This window comes from Bradysia coprophila, unplaced genomic scaffold, assembly GCF_014529535.1.
Source record: "Bradysia coprophila strain Holo2 unplaced genomic scaffold, BU_Bcop_v1 contig_24, whole genome shotgun sequence".
In the NCBI taxonomy this organism is placed as follows: Eukaryota; Metazoa; Arthropoda; class Insecta; order Diptera; family Sciaridae; genus Bradysia; species Bradysia coprophila.
Window position 1 is genome coordinate 1 of NW_023503501.1, and position 16,491 is coordinate 16,491.

A 16,491-nucleotide genomic window follows, 5' to 3' on the forward strand; every position below is an offset into this window, starting at 1 on the left:
CCTATGCTTTCACCTTAATTCTGAGCCGTTCATTGTACTCGGTGTAAAAAAATCGATATTTCTTCAGCGTCCCGCCAACGTACGAAATATTGTTGCTCGTCTTAGATTCATCTGCATCCGCCGGGAATTTCCAACGAGCCATCGTTAACGTATCCGTAGTTCAGTGGCAGGTGGCAAGAGGGAGGTGTACCTTTGGCCGAACTGCACTGCAGTAAATGCATCCTTTCGAAGCAACTGGCTTCGGTAACTGATCGAATGGAAAGCAATCTATTCGATTATTTTCGGTGACGCACTCTTGACGCGTAGACTGTAAGAGGGAAAATAAGAACAGTTGTGGTAAATTGTAGATGGTGATGTTGTGCACTAGGTGGAGTGAGAGTAGCATAAATGTTGTGAGTGTGCTATAGTCTTGATCTTAGCGGACTCAAGATAGTAACTTTTGGGGAGGTCACGCGCAGATCCAAAGTATATAAACGGAAGGTAATGCAAATTCGCAGTTACGCGCACGTATATACTTCGATGCTGAATTTACTGTATATCGATACACATGCGTAAATACAAGCATTGTAAATGTGCAATTCCATTGTAATGTAATGTGGTGAACCATTAGACTTCTAGGGTGTATAGAAGCTACAAAATTGAAAATAAAGATTTTCTCAATGAATCTTGATGTTTATTTGACGACTGGGTTATGATCGCGCCTTCGACTTAGGATCACAACCTCCCTCGTCAAAATTGAGACAGAGGTGAATAATCTACTATTATTTGTTTTAGTGGGTGTGCAATGTCTGATATTTTTGGTAATATTGGGTTCCATGCATTTGTTTAGGACGAGGACATATATCGATGTTCATTAATTGACCTTGGCCAAACCTTTTTGCTTTTCGTAGATAGAAGTTATTTCTCTAATATTAATTTTGAGTTTGGCAATCAATTTTATGTCCTTTGTTTCTGATTGTGTGTCTCGCTACTGTCGATTTGTTGTATTCGTGACGTCGGACATTGCCTTTGTGATCTTTCAATCTTTGAACGCTTTTTTTGATGTATGTTTCATGTTTCGTATGACCTTTCCAACGATAAATGCTGTGTTCACCGGCCAAATAATTCTTCTTACGGGGCTTAAGCTAGCCCTTAAGTTACTTGGGTGTTGAAATACGAGTATGTGTGGTATCGTAGGAAAGGTGAGACTCTAGGCTAACTCAGAAATACAAATTTAGAACGACAAAAATAGACCTAGTTCCAAAAAAGAAATTCGTCTATCTCAAATTGTGCCGTGCACTCGATTTTAATATTATGTGATTCTTAATACTGTGCTGTGCATCTACTAAACCAATGATTGTAAGAAATTTTCGTCCCCAACTTTGTCCGACACAAAGCTTCATAATTACTCTTACGCGACCGCGAAGTTTCATCTTTCAAATTGACGAAAAAATGTCAAACTCCAGATAACTCCTCTATTATCATACCCACAAAGCCGGAATACATGTTTCGTACACCTTTTGGACCAGTCCTTTAGCATATCAAAGGTTTTTGCCCGGGACCTTACCATCGTGGACAAGGGACACACATTTCCTCTACAACATATCAAAACATAACCTTCCCTACCATCAAAATTTGTCCGTTTGTGTCGGTGGTCGTTTTTCACCATTGTGGTTAAAATTTCACCTTTGGTCCGAGTAACATTTACCAATGAATGTACATACCAGGTATGACGAGTCTTCAAAATCTGTTGATTTATCTTGAACGCACTCATTATTTTGTCAAATAGAGTGTTATGATGAAGAGGAAGAAGATATTTTTGACAAGTACCCCAAGACAAGTTAAAATAAACTGGTCTTCTGTCCCTCTGCTGCTCATGTAACCACGTTGAAAGAGAAGTAAATACTTTGACAAGTACCAAGGCAAGTTATAATATAGTCTTCGGTTTTCTCGCTCTGATCATAACAGTCTATAATTTTGAAAATGGGTGCGTTAAATCGTTTTTAAATCGTTTAAAATCGTCCGAAGTGACATTAGACCATACCTGGGTGGTTTATATTCACCGACTGGTTTACATTCAGGCGCATTTAAATCACATTCTGATGGAAATAACGAAATATTCGATTCAGCGATGCTGACTGGGCCCATAACCTGTGAGAAAGCAGGGGTCTGTGGTTAGGAACTTTAAAATACGAGTGCTCTTGAGTAATGACAAAGAGATAATGCTTTATTGATTCATTCAGGTTGGCTCGATATAAACTATAGGGTCGGTATGTAGATACTCGTTATGAATTAAGTTGTTAACGTTAAACTAGTCCAGTTAATAACAACATTCGAGCAAAATTGGCAGAACTTAGACGAAAAGGGAGTAAAACTATTTCGTCTTTGCTCTCCATGATGGAGACTCCATCTGGGGCATATTTTCAATATTTTCGCAAGATGAGATTTTATAAACTTTCGACATTCTTCTCTTGCTATTTATATAGAATTAAAATCTTCGCTGAATTCATTAAATTTTCAATTAAATTTTTGATTTTTATAATCATCTGGAGTCTTATTCCACATAATTCCATATAATCCTTGTCATAAAATCAGTGATTTACCCTCGTCTTTCTTAGTTATACATGTCGGTTGTGAAAACAGTGGATGGTGACACCGACGCGTCGCGTCCGTCCGTGACCCTCTAGCTAAGAGTAAATCACAACTTTTTTCAAATTCTTTTTCCCGATTGGTATCGACAAAGTAAGGTCAAGTTCGAAAATCTTTCGACGATATCTACCGAAATACGCACGCAATAGCTGCTTGTGATATATCAAATGAAAGGTATTGACGAGTAGAACAAAGTTGCTGAACATTGTTTTTGGGTAAGATGCAACGCGAGCTTGTTGGGAGGGCTCAAAGGTCGTTACTCGGCCCTAAGTGTTTTTTGCACATAAATCGAGTAAATCTCATCCGATTTTGCTAGATTTAGTTTTTTATGGAAGGTAACTGAATACCGAAAAGAACGTGTCGAAAAAAGTTTCAAATTTGGGCCCTTGGACTAAGGCCGCTACTCGGCCCTAAGTGTTTTTTGCACATAAATCGAGTAAATCTCATCCGATTTTGCTAGATTTAGTTTTTTATGGAAGGTAATTGAATACCGAAAAGAACGTGACGAAAAAAGTTTCAAATTAGGGCCCCTTGGACTCGGCCCTAAGTGTTTTTTTGCACATAAATCGGAGTAAATCTCATCCGATTTTGCTAGATTTTGTTTTATTTGAGAGATAATTGAATACCGAATAGAATGATGGCAAAAAATGTTTCAAATTTGGGCCCTTGGACTAAGGCCGCTACTCGACTTTAAGTGTTTTTTGCACATAAATAGAGTAAATCTCATCCGATTTTGCTAGATTTTGTTTCATTTGAGAGATATTTGAATACCGAAAAGAACGTGTCGAAAAAAGTTTCAAATTTGGGCCCTTGGACTAAGGCCGCTACTCGGCTCTAAGTGTTTTTTGCACATAAATCGAGTAAATCTCATCCGATTTTGCTAGATTTAGTTTTTTGTGGAAGGTAATTGAATGCCGAAAATAACGTGGCAAAAAAGTTTCAAATTTGGGCCCTTGGACTAAGGCCGCTACTCGGCCCTAAGTGTTTTTTTGCACATAATCGAGTAAATCTCATCCGATTTTGCTAGTTTTTGATTCATTTGAGAGATAATTGAATACCAATAGAAAGTTGGCAACAATTTTGGGTTTCTAAAATAATATCGTAAATTGTTGGTTTTATTTGAGAGGTACTTCGTACGGGCTTTCGTAATTGCGCTATGCGCAATTTTAAAATGAACACTTTCAGTAAATTTGACCATGCCCAACTTGACTTGCATTTTGGTAACAGACGCATTAGAGGGTTGTAGACGTATTAGGGTTCCGGGCGTATTACGGCTACGGACGTATTATGGTTACGGACGAAATAGGATTACGGGTCGTGCGGGGCTAAAGTCGCAGCAAACGCTCCGACTGTTCTGATGCCTTGTTTCAATTACATCTTATCCTGTTAAAACGCTCAGTGGTGCCAGTGGACCTATCCACATTTCGTTGGCATTTGAGCCAGCCACGCATAAGATCAAAAATATTTTTTGCGAGTACATGTCATATGAGTACCAATTTGATTGTTGTAGGGCACCATAATTCGTTCGTTCTGCTCAAAAGTCTTCGTCAGTGGCAATTGATACTTTAATGGAGTTGGAACTTACTTTAGATGATATCTTCGTTCCCATTAGACAATAGAACATCATTTCCAAAAACATTCCATATGCAATGGCGTAACCACTTTTCCAATCACTCTTATATGGTCGTTTCAGGTGGTATCAGGATGGTAAGATGTACATTGAACGTAAGTCTTAAGGATAGTTATAGTTTAAAAAAGAACTTACGACGACAATTTGAAACAAACAAATGATTTGACCCAAATACGAAGCAATGAAATAATGAAAATGTAGTCGTCCAGGAGTCTCTTCACTTCTGCTACGTATCTTAAATAGATTTCCGTAAAATTCAATTTCTTGATTTAAATTTATTAAAAATTCGATTTACGCATCCATGTCTTGCTGTTTCCGACACATGTTTCTTAAGAAAGAATATCGATACGTGCAAGTCGTATCAGATGCCTTGCTCCACATCTCATCTAAAGACTTCACATCTTCTTCGAACATATCGACGAACACGGAGTAGTTCAGAATTAATGCGACAATCATTTGGATAGCGTATACGGTAGCAACGTTGGCAAAAACCCCCGATACCGATGATATAAGGTTTGCCGTAATAAATCCAGAAAATGTTGACAAATCCACAAACATATATTCGATTGGCAGTAAGGAAATGAGTTCATGATCCACAAGAAAAGCTTTGGTTGGATAAGCGAGAAAAATGGTAATTGATGCCATAACAACAATGGTGGTCCACATGTAGAATCGAGAATTGTATAGCAAACGGTCACGAATTTTAGCTGCTCGACCGCCACTCTTATTCGCTTTACATACCCTAATCGAGAATTGATCAGTGCTCTTGCTGATTGAAAACTTTTGAGGAATACCACAATTTTTAACACCATCTAAAATTGGAAAAAGAGTGGTTACAACCGACTATGTTCCGTGCTACCAACGCACTTCAAGCAAAAATGCTTCTAATGACAGCTGCCAAATAGAGTACTACTTTGTATGAAAATTTGTTCAAAAATTTTTTACAGTGCCAAAAATCGTTCGTACACTGTCAAGTTTCAGTACTCTTTTTAGAGTACCACTCATGTTTGAAGTGCGTTGGTACTACCCAAAACATATACTCACCGAAATCGTGATGCCGTAGCATGCCAACGTCTCCAAAAGCCTATAGTAGTTCTTATTTACGACGTGCAGATATTGTGTGTATGTTAGTTGAGAGACAATCACAAAAATGAGAAACAAACTGACACAAAACAGAAACCCAGGCTTCCAATCGAATTCAATATCAACGCCCAATATATCACCAAAATAACGAAACATTTTCAAATCCCGTTCAACGATCAAGTAATTTTCCATGTCTTCATCAGATTCCTGTTCAGAAGTTACTCTCAATTGGTCCGACTGATGAATTTGTTCGAGCCTAGTCCCACTAATTCCGAATCCGGAATCCATCGTTACCTTGGCCTTAGCAATTCTACGTTTTAACTTTGTTCATTTTATTGGATTCGTAATTTGAACCTTAGTGAATTCGGCTGAGTTTTTCATTCCTGTATCTAGAGGGACGTTCAGCGGTGAACCATTAATGTACTCCCCAAACCCGTCGTCCGAAACCTTCTTCGTCATCTTTTATCCAGATAAATTTTTAATCAGATCGTTGCAGCCATATAGTCTAACTGTCTATTTACCTTAGAAGTCATATTATCGACCGTCTCCAAAGCTATATGTATGTCTTACCTTTAAGGAATACTACAAAACAGTAATCAATAAAAAAAAGTTGTGTGAAAGGAGCGGCAGTTACTGTTCCAAAGTAAATTGTAAATTATAATTGCTGTAATTTTACATTATGAATTATTAACTCAATTTCACTTAATTATTGACACACCATAAATATTGCGCATCATCAACACGTGGTATGTTTGGGAATAAGCCTTACTAGTTCATTTCTCTTCTAGATATACTCAGAGTGAAGAGTATAATCATGCTTGAAGGGCGTTGGCGACTGGTGAAGTTTGTATGAATATGAATACTCTACGTCGATCTGATATATTTCAGTATGGGCAAATACAAAAAGTTAGAAGAATAAGAAATTTAGAACAATGGATTTGAATGGATACGAAAATGATCTTTTATTCTTGTCCAAAGGAATAGAATTCTACTTTTGCTTCCGCAGTTAACTTTGGGAAGGTCACGCAGATACAGATTACAGATACACCACAGTTAAACGATATAATGGCGGAATTGATACAAAAAATCACCAGCTCGTGATGATTCTCGTCATAGTCTTGGTGGGGTGAATTTTCTTAAAACAGGGGCAACACAACAGCAGACCCAAGAGAATTTTAAGTTGCTAAGCGTCGAGAAATAAACGGAAATTTCTCCCCAATTTTCATTATCAGAGCTAGGGATTGCTACCGAAAAGTCTTTGAAAACTCGACTTTTAGCACCATCATAGAAAAACCAGAAATTCAAAAATCAGAGTATTTTTGAAACATATTAGTCAATACAAAATATGTTACGAACCAATGCATTGTGCATTGGACGAACACCTAAATTTTACTTTGAAGAAAATTTGTGTTGACGGTCCTGCTGAGGGGATTCCTGGCTGTGCCTTAAAAAAACTAATACATGTTGTAATACAACACCATAATATTTAGTGCAACATTTAGCATCGCATTTATGACTCCACTTGTGCTTGTTATCAACCATAAGACAATTGGATAGCAAAGACGAAACAGGAACAGATTTTTTTTCGTGTGCTCATATTTTGTCGTTAAAGGCTTAACTTAACCTTTTTTTACAGTAGATTGTCTTCACTGCGTACTATTATTGTCAAAATTTACTTTCACTGTATCCCGTTGAACTCAAAATTGAAGCAAAGAATCCATCTTTATCATCTGACTTTTAAAATTGAAATTGACATACTGTTCAAACCTTATTGGTTTTGACTAAATTTTCCGAGTTTGAAGGAACGTTCAATGATGAACCATTCAATTGGTGGATGTGCTCCCCAAAATCGTCGTTTGAAGTAACCCTTATCCAGATAAATTTTTATGCGGATAGTCGCAGTAATAGTCTAATTGTATATTTACCTTTATCATATAATCGATTGTCTCAACGCACTTCAAGCAAAAGTGCTTCGAGTGACAGCTGTCAAATAGAGTACTATTTTCTATGAAAAATGTTTCCAGATCTTTTTACAGTGTTAAAATTTGTTTGAAACACTGTCCCGTTTCAGTACTCTATTTAGAGTACCACTCATGCTTGAAGTGCGTTGATTGTCTGCAAGACAATAAGATAATATGTCTTATCTCTACGGAATAACATGAAACAGTAATCAATAGAAAAAGTATTTATGCGAATGGAACGGGAGTTGTTCTTCCATAGTAAATTGTAAATTAATAATCATGGACATATTTTTACATTACGAATTATTAACTCAATTTCACTGAATTAATGACACACCATAAATATTGCGCATCGCATATTGTAGCCATTGCTTCCAATCAAAAAATTGATTTTATTGTGCGGTGAATTGTATACGAGTATGAATAGAATACTCTCCTCCCTTGAATTTAAATATTTCAGTATGAAGAAACGGAAAATAAAAATAAAAGAAATTTGAAGGTCCCTGCTATAGGTTTGGTTGGCTAATCTTCCAGCAAAGGACGCTTTCTTTCAGAAAGTTTCTTGTTTTGTCTACTGAAGTATGAATTCTGTAAGCTATAAAGGTAATGAGACGTAATGCTACGGCACGTTTCGAGCCAGCTCCGTCTGTGACTGAATGTATTGCTGTTGGTTTAAATATGAAATGGGTAATCTGTAAATAAATCTTACAAACCTTTGCTTTCTTGGAGATTCAATGTTGACCGTGAAGTTTATTTATTTCAACGAACGAAAGGGAAACAAATCCTTACACAAATGTTCGGACAGCTTTGCTTGGAGTCGAATGTCGGCCTTCTTAGATAACACATAAGATCATAAACTTACGATGAGAAATACGTGAGTACAAGAATTTAAAATTAAAAGTTGAAAGAGACTTCAAAGCGTTTCGCTTGGTCTGTAATATCTAAATTACTTAATCTTTGTATTGCTTTGATTTACTGCGTACAGAGTACTCGGTGGTTACATACCTATTCACATCATTGCACTACAATCTAAACATCAATAAATCTAACCGACCTAAGTATTACAATTGAAGTTTCTCAATAGAATCATGTCAACTTCTTATTGATGTTCATCACTGTGCTGACTTTCTGTCATCTTAGACTCAGCCGGTTCAACGGACTCTACTGATGTCATTCATTCGCTGTAGTAAAACTATGGCAAAATAAAATAAAGTGAGTTGAGGGCCTATCCTTCGCGGTGCGATGGCGGGGCTGTTGGCGGTCACTGATCAACAACCGAATGAAGGTCACAACCGTTTATTTAATTCACTTTCAAGGCTATCATCAAGAATAATTGCATCCGGTACTTTGAAGAGCAGGACACCGATGTCAGCGAAACCAGAAGCAGAGGCGACCAATACGGAATAATCCAAATACAATACAGAGTCCTAAACAACTTCAAGCAATATATTGAAATAAGTGTAGATGCTCTTAACAACCTGAAAACGTTTAGGAAAAATGTATTCGACAATCAGCGAGCTTATGAATATTTTTCAATTACATTCGTTCCACTCAATACGCTTAGTGGTGCCAACGGACCTATCCGCAATTCTCTGGCGTTTGTAGAAGCCATCCATAAGGTCAAAAATACTTTTTGCGAGTACACGTCATATGAATACCAATTTGACTTTTGTAGAGCACTTATAATTCGTTCATTCTGTTCAAAAGTCTTCGTCAGTGGCAATTGATGCTTCAATGGAGTTGGAACTTACTTCAGATGATATCTTCGTTCCCATTAGACAATAGAACATCATTTCCAAAAACATACCATATGCAATGGCGTAACCACTTTTCCAATCACTCTTGTATGGTAGTTATCAGGATGGTAGGATGTGCATTGAACGATTATTTTAATGACAGTTATAGTTTAAAAAAGAACTTACGACAACAATTTGAAACAAACAAATGATTTGGCCTAAATACGAAGCAATGAAATAATGGTAAATGTAACCATCCAGGACTCTCTTCACTTCTACCACATATCTGAAAGAGATTTTTTATAAAATTCATTTTTTTCATTTAATTTTTGCTAAAGTTTGATTTACGCATCCATGTCTTGCTGTATCCGACAAAAGTTTCTCAGGAATGAATGTCGATAGGTGAAAGTTGCACCTGATACTCGGTTACATACCTCATCTAAATTTTTTTTTTTTTTTTTTTTTTTTTTTTTTTTTTTTTTTTTTTTTTTTTTTTTTTTTTTTTTTGTATGAAGAAATTCATTTTCATTTTATATTACAAGTTTAACATATTTATAAATAGAAAACTTCTTCCAATGGTTTATTCGGGGAAATTGTGCCCATAATACAAGCGGCGTTGTGTCTTTGTATTTCCATTGACATTCTCTGTATTAGAAAGAATTTTGATCTTTTGTCTCCAGTCAACTCTTGTAGTTTATGGCCGATTTTGTCTACGAAATTTAATGCTTCTTCACTCCACGGGCCCATAGTTTCAACAGCGAAGGCTAATAGAATGTAATTGTTAGAAGACAAAAGTTCTGAATAATGTTTGTGCTTCTGAGACGCTGCATAATCTGCAAGTTGTCTAGCCTTTGTAGATGTTTTTGATAAATATGAGTCTGCGAAAGTATCGACACAGGTTGCATCCCAAACGAGTGGTTTTCCTTTCAACCATGGAGTCAGTGTAACACCATCCGGTCTTTTTCCGTCATTTCTTGACAAACCCCTTGGTTCTAAGTTAGCGGGAATATGCAATGATGATAATGATCTGTGGATGATATCATTCATTATGATATGCCGTTCATATTTTGCAATACATTTTGAGCAGCTCAATCCATGTAAACCATTAGGCAACACCAGAGAACCGCATATGCATGTGTGTGTTGAACAAATATTGCAGCCTAAACGTAAGCCAATGCAAATTCGGATTGTATTGTTGTCCATGACTGTTCCAATGTTTGATGATGGTATTGAATGTAACCAGGCATTTGATTCTTTACATTGCAAAGCTTTGAAACGTGCTATGTCCGTTTTCAATGTAAACTTGAAGTTCTCATTCATTATCCGTTGAACGTTAATTAAGTCCCAATTCTTTTGCAAATGCTTGATAGAAGGTGCTTGAAGATCATTTAAACTTTTCCATTTTTCCAAAGCTTCATCTAAATGAACAATAAAAGTCGTATCTTGAAAATTGAGAATATGAGAGACGTGACTTTTAACTCCAAATGAAGAGCTAAGGAAAGCTGGCAAAGAAATGTCTTGTAGTTTCCTTATACCAAGGCCCCCAAAATTGATAGGCAATGTGGCTTGAGTCCATTGTTGGTCATTCATATCAATATTTAGGATTGTTTCCAGAAGGTCCTTAATTTCGTCATCGAAAGATGATATGAAAACTTCGAATTTCCATGCTGGTGACGTTCTGAGCAAATATGTAAGTTTCGGAACGGCAAAACAGTTTTTTAAAAGAAATAAAGCCGTATGAGAATTAAGAAGTTTCAAACGCTCGAACATAACCTTCAACTTGCTCAAAACTTTTTCAGAAAACTTAATGAAGCCTTCTTCGAAAAGGGGTGCGCCAAGTAGATTCAGGTCCTCCTTTGTTGTTACGCAAATTTCTGGACAGATGGTATTAAATTTTGAAACAATTTCTTCGTCGATTTTTTCTGAAAGGAAAAACAATTCACATTTGGATGGATTAATATGAAGACCGAGCTTTTCAGATTCGTTGATTATCGTTTTAAAATCATCTAAAGACTTCACATCTTCTTCAAACATATCAACGAATATGGAGTAGTTCAGAATTAATGAGACAATTATTTGGATAGCGTACGCGGTAGCAACGTTGGCAAAAACTCCTAATAGCGACGATATTAGGTTTGCCGTAATAAATCCATACAATGTTGACAAGTCCACAAAAATATATTCGATTGGCAGTAAGGAAATGAGTTCATGATCAACAAGAAAAGCTTTGGTTGGATAAGCGAGAAAAATGGTAATTGATGCCATAACAACAATGGTGGTCCACATGTAGAATCGAGAATTGTATAGCAAACGGTCTCGGATTTTAGCGGCTCGATAGCCCCTTCCATTCGCTTTACACACCCTAATTGTAGAATTGATCAGTGCTTTCATTGCTTTGTAACTTTTGAGGAATAACACAATTTTTATCACCATCTAAAATTGAAAAGAGAGTGGTAGCTGACTATGTTCCGTTACCCAAAACGTAATGCTCACCGATATCGTGATGCCGTAGCATGCCAACGTCTCCAAAAGCCTATAGTAGTTCTTATTTACGACGTGCAGATATTGTGTGTATGTAAGTTGAGAGACAATCACAAAAATGAGAAACAAACTGACACAAAACAGAAACCCAGGTTTCCAATCGAATACCATATCAACGCCCAATATATCACCAAAAAAACCAAAAAATTTCAAATCCCGTTCAAAGATCAAGTAATTTTCCATGTCTTCATCAGATTCCTGCTCAGAAGTTACTCTCAATTGGTCCGACTGATGAATTTGTTCGAGCCTAGTCCCACTAATTCCGAATCCGGAATCCGTCGTTACCTTGGTCTTAGCAATTCTACGTTTTAACTTTGTTCATTTTATTGGATTCGTAATTCGAACCTTAGTGAATTTGGCTGGGTTTCTCGTTCCTGTATCTAGAGGGACGTTCAACGGTGAACCATTCAACTGGTGGGTGTACTCCTCAAACTCATCTTCCGTAGACTTCTTCGTCGCCTGTTTATCCGAAAAAATGTTTTAATCAGATTGTTGTTCCTCATTACCCGTCTAAGTCAGTCTAACTGTCTATTTATACCTTTGAAGTCATGTTAGCAACTGAATAATATCCTCTCTCTGAGGTGTACTACGAGGTAATAGCCAACAGAAAGGATATTCGAATATAGCTGGAGGTATTTTTTTATAGAAAATTGAAAATTAATCATCACTGACGCAATTTTTACATTACGAATTATTAACAAAATTTCACTAAATTATTAACAATATTATTATGCGCATAACACTATTTAGAATTATAAAATTGATTTTATTGTGCGATGAATTTTCGATGAGTAGACTATGTACTCCTAGTGTAGTATCTACATTGTGACGACTAGGTGCTGATCATTTTCCTATAAAAATTAAAATCATTCTTACGGGTTTTTGATAGCATCCGTTAGGCAAAAAACAGGCACCCAGGCTTCCAATCGAATTCCATATCACCGACCAATACAGCACCAAAATAACGGAAAATTTTCGAATTCCGTAATCAGGTAATTTTTAATGTCATCAGATTCCGGATCACAAGTCCTACTCGTTCCACATCCGGAATCCGCCTTGATCTTGGCAATTTCACATTTTTGTCTTAAAGCTGCGATCGCACTTACTCCGTTTAGTTCTCCGTTCACTTTTAAACAATGAGAAATGGGAGGAGCTTCCATTATTCGTTCGTAAACGGAGCGCAAAACGGTGTAAGTGCGTGGACACAATATTAATAATTTTTACAGTGGCTCATCATTACAATTGGTTAAATCCCACATTTAAAAAAGATAAAAGTTGAACTTGCGAAGATGGTTCTGTTAAGTAAATGGACAATAGAGCCGACGGTGTGAAAGTGTTAAGTTAGCATTTAAAAAGAGACCAGTCCAAAGGAATTTAATGTTTGGCTCTTTTTCGGAGATATTTTACGTCAAACTTTCTTTACATCGGTTACATTGCTTGAGAGTGACACTATTCACCCAGTAATTATATGTCACATTTTTTCACATTTCCACATTTGATTGGTAATTTTACTTGGTAATTTCCCTTTACTAGGGAGGGAAAATGGACTTTCCATCCCTAGGAAAAAGTCTTTTCCTCCTTCGTAAAGGAAAACGTCATACTACACTCGGGAAGGAATTTAATATTTCGTATCACGATTAAAGCCATCGGACACATTTACTCATCTGAATACGAAATTTCAAATTCCTTCCCTTGTATAGTAATATTATCACATAAGCGAAAGCAGACAACAGGCCTGAAGTGTAATTTTTGAATTCCCCTAGTTGACTAATTTTGACATCCGAACACATCGCGCATAAAATACCTCACGATTTTACGAGATAATTTGGTTATCTTGGAGAGGGATTAACAAGATTCCTCCTCCGTCGTGATAGCCTTCTTCACCCACAAATAAGCAATGCACTAATAAACGGGCTTGTGAATATGTAATTTGAAATGAAAACTCGTACGTGTTTATCATTATTATAGTTTATCATTGCAAATTGTTACAAATCAACATCATCGACAAATTATTCAACACGTTTCCAAATTCTAACAGCTGTGTTAATCGGTCGAACCTCACAGCCTTCAACCAAAAATTTAGTTCCTGTTCCCGGACCTTCAAATTTTCCAGTATTAATTCTTTTTGACCAACCATTAGTTGGCAACCATGAATCAAGAACATCAGCATTGCCACCTGTACTTCCTACTCTGGCTATTCTCGGAGCGCATGGTTGTTGCACTTCATCCCATGCTGCAGAATCGCCTCCCAACGGATCGATTTGCAAACATGTATTGGCGTTTGAATTTGGCTGTTCAATCCAAATGTTACGACTCGTAAATTGGCCAATTTGAGCGAGGAAACTGTACAGTTGCAATGGATTCACTTGAATCAGTGATGGCCTGTTAATTAAGTCACTTTGATCAGAGCAAAACTTTACCGCCTCACTATACGTCATTGGTTTGTAAAATAATTTGAGACACAAGTCTTCGTTATACGCGATCCAGTCATTTTCACAATCAGATCCATCTGAAATATTATCAGTAATTATTGGACATTTTTTAGGATCTGTAAGGTACTCACTAGAAACTTTCACGTAAATCACAAATAATGTGAAGAGAAACAAAATCTTCATGATTTTCGAAAGCAATCTTCTACTAAACTGAAAATTTAATTTCACTTTTAAGCTTAAGATGAGGTAGAATATTTAGAAATATAAAAAAAATTGCATGTGAAAAGTGATAAGATTGGTTAATCTCGATTCTGCACAGCGATAGAATAAGGTTAAGCCTTTGCGTAAATAAATGCAAACAAGGGCAATAACGCGATACTCGTGCAAATAATGTAACTTTGGTTTAAAAAAAACAACGATGGATGTGACGCAAGTGAACGTAATACCTCAATCGGTTTAAACGATACAAATCAGAAATAATTTATTTTACCAAGCATGAGTGGCATTCTACATAAAGTATACTAAAACGGGTCACTGAAAAAAATCTGGAAACATTTTTCATAAAAAATAGTTCTCTATTTGGCAGCTGTCACGCGAAGAACTTTTGCTTGAAGTGCGTTGCTTTTACCTCTGTTAACATTTGAAGTACGAAAACCCTTTACACTGACTGCATTTAGTACGGGCGGTACAACTGGAACAGGAATAGCAGATTTCCGGGAGTCAATGGAGATTTCTAACACTTTTTTGTTAGTGTATAAGGACTTTTATGATCGTTCCCCCGTGGCCGATTGGTTTTTGTAGCCACTTAGTCATTGCAAATAAGTTGAAGGAGTTGAAGTTGAAAAATCAGGAAGGTGAAATGGTCGATACGCCTTAATCGAACTGTTTCTATTAGACAATCTTCAAAATCCACCACAATCAAACGAAATCCTCATTTACCTGGTAGATGATCAAGGTTTCACCAGCTTTTCAGTTCTAACATTGTACTTTTTACAATAAACTGAAAGATCATAAATGGAAAGGGGAACAGTTTCTGGTAGTGTGGTAAAAGAAACATGTTCAGTGGCCGGGTGGTTTTGCCATTACTTTTTTCGCTAGTAATTCAATACTCACCTGGTTTGAGAGTTCTTGAAATGATTTCATTAAACGTTATCGTTTATAACGAGTTTTAAAATTTGATTTTATTGTTCATTCAAAATTTTCCTAGAATTGTGACACATTTACACGCGCTAATAAGATAAGCGTAATTTCATTATAATTTGGCAAATAAATGCGGGCGGGCACATGATCTATTCAGATTTAAATTTAGACTTAAGACTTCGGGTGCCAACGTCTCCAAAATTCTATAATAATCATGATTTTTGATGTGCATCGATTGTGTGTTAGTTGAGAGACAATCACAAAAACAAGAAACAAACAACGAACAGAAACCCAGGCTTCCAGTGGAATTCTATTTCAACGACAATAAGGCAAAATAACGAAAAACATAGCTAACGCCGACCCGTACGAAACACCTATTCGTATCAAAAGCCTTTAATGTGAAACTCTTCATTTCTCTTACTTCATTTTCTTCTCTGCTGAAAAACTATTCTCCCTTTAAAATCACTTACATTATCCACTCTTTGCCTTGTTATCATATACAACTAAATTGCCGGAGGCAATATAGACAGCCCCGTACGAAGACAAATTTCATAAATTCCTATTTAAACAGCTATATACCGCTATATTTAACTATATTTCACTATAAATAAACATTTCACAGATAAATATATGCTATTATATAGCTCTATATGCCTGTATATAGCTCAATATAGCTGTATATAGGTATATATAGATGTCCGTATATGGAATCCCTGAAACCCCACACACATAACAAATTATTTCCATGTTAACAGAAACTCTCTAAGTATCATTTTTCCCAAGATATTTCTATTTTACTAAAATCCAATATGGCCGCCGGCAGCCATTTTGTTAGGAGACCGGAAATAGTACCGACGCTTTACATTCGTTAATACCTTTCAAACAAAAAAAAAATTCATGAAATTCGGTCAAAATTTACTCGAGATATTGTCAAAATACACCACGTTCACTGTACTTCCGAGTAGCCAGATAAGAGCTCACTCCAAGAGACCTAGCTCACGCTCCGGAGAACATAATTTGAAAAACTTTTTTTTCCCTGATTGGTACGGTCAATACCTATCTAATAAAGCTAAAATATGACGAAATATGTTCAAATGTGGCCGACCTACAAGCAAAAACTGCTTGCCGCCCTGTGCCTGTTCCACACCAAGGGGTCTAACTCACGAGTCGGTCATCCGATTTCCATAAACTCTTTTTTTGTCGATCGGTATTGTAAATACCTTTTATTTGACGTATTACTTACAAGTTTAACGTTTAAATGTCCGGAGATATCTTCGAAAAACCGTAAAGCACTTATTGGGCCACAGCTCGGGAGTGGTCGATCCAAAATCACTCATCTT

General features: G+C 36.5%; 2 protein-coding genes, 1 long non-coding RNA gene and 1 pseudogene across 8 annotated transcripts; all 4 read right to left on the minus strand.

The window, feature by feature from the left end:
* Nucleotides 1–4,055: 4,055 nt before the first annotated feature.
* Nucleotides 4,056–12,205, minus strand: LOC119077753 (odorant receptor 67d-like). 6 transcript variants are annotated; one of them, XM_037185060.1, is made up of 9 exons: nucleotides 12,118–12,197; nucleotides 11,925–12,038; nucleotides 11,532–11,870; nucleotides 11,045–11,471; nucleotides 9,387–9,477; nucleotides 9,225–9,324; nucleotides 9,054–9,143; nucleotides 8,843–9,010; nucleotides 8,583–8,780 (listed from the first exon to the last, which is right to left on the minus strand). In XM_037185060.1, the coding sequence occupies exons 1-9, from the start codon at nucleotides 12,127–12,129 to the stop codon at nucleotides 8,730–8,732; spliced, it is 1,392 nt and encodes a 463-aa protein (XP_037040955.1). In that variant the 5' UTR covers nucleotides 12,130–12,197; the 3' UTR covers nucleotides 8,583–8,729. The 6 variants fall into 6 exon arrangements, with proteins under 6 accessions (XP_037040961.1, XP_037040958.1, XP_037040960.1 ...); XM_037185061.1 differs by having other exon boundaries at nucleotides 8,843–8,998; nucleotides 12,118–12,194; XM_037185066.1 differs by lacking the exons at nucleotides 8,583–8,780; nucleotides 8,843–9,010 and adding an exon at nucleotides 4,056–4,158 and having other exon boundaries at nucleotides 12,118–12,198.
* LOC119077757 lies at nucleotides 4,547–5,960 on the minus strand (annotated as a pseudogene).
* Nucleotides 9,586–11,026, minus strand: LOC119077756. The gene is made up of 3 exons (XM_037185069.1): nucleotides 10,236–11,026; nucleotides 9,989–10,013; nucleotides 9,586–9,940 (listed from the first exon to the last, which is right to left on the minus strand). The coding sequence occupies exons 1-3, from the start codon at nucleotides 10,806–10,808 to the stop codon at nucleotides 9,591–9,593; spliced, it is 948 nt and encodes a 315-aa protein (XP_037040964.1). The 5' UTR covers nucleotides 10,809–11,026; the 3' UTR covers nucleotides 9,586–9,590.
* A 1,819-nt stretch (nucleotides 12,206–14,024) lies between the features above and the next one.
* LOC119077761 lies at nucleotides 14,025–14,233 on the minus strand. Its single transcript, XR_005087866.1, has 2 exons — nucleotides 14,143–14,233; nucleotides 14,025–14,088 (listed from the first exon to the last, which is right to left on the minus strand). It is a non-coding gene; the product is annotated as an uncharacterized LOC119077761 (long non-coding RNA).
* Nucleotides 14,234–16,491: the final 2,258 nt, after the last annotated feature.

What these genes read in the sequence shown, in the direction of transcription:
- LOC119077756 (XM_037185069.1), bottom strand. Translation starts at nt 10,808, where the DNA reads ATGTTCGAGCGTTTGAAACTTCTTAATTCTCATACGGCTTTATTTCTT. An exon ending in ACATTGGAACAGTCATGGAC is followed by an intron (nt 10,014 to 10,235) that starts AACAATACAATC and finishes AGGGGTTTGTCA; the next exon opens with AGAAATGACGGAAAAAGACC. An exon ending in TGACGGAAAAAGACCGGATG is followed by an intron (nt 9,941 to 9,988) that starts GTGTTACACTGA and finishes TCGTTTGGGATG; the next exon opens with CAACCTGTGTCGATACTTTC.
- LOC119077753 (XM_037185060.1), bottom strand. An exon ending in ACCCAGCCAAATTCACTAAG is followed by an intron (nt 11,871 to 11,924) that starts GTTCGAATTACG and finishes AGAATTGCTAAG; the next exon opens with ACCAAGGTAACGACGGATTC. An exon ending in AGAAGATGTGAAGTCTTTAG is followed by an intron (nt 9,478 to 11,044) that starts ATGATTTTAAAA and finishes AAAAAAATTTAG; the next exon opens with ATGAGGTATGTAACCGAGTA.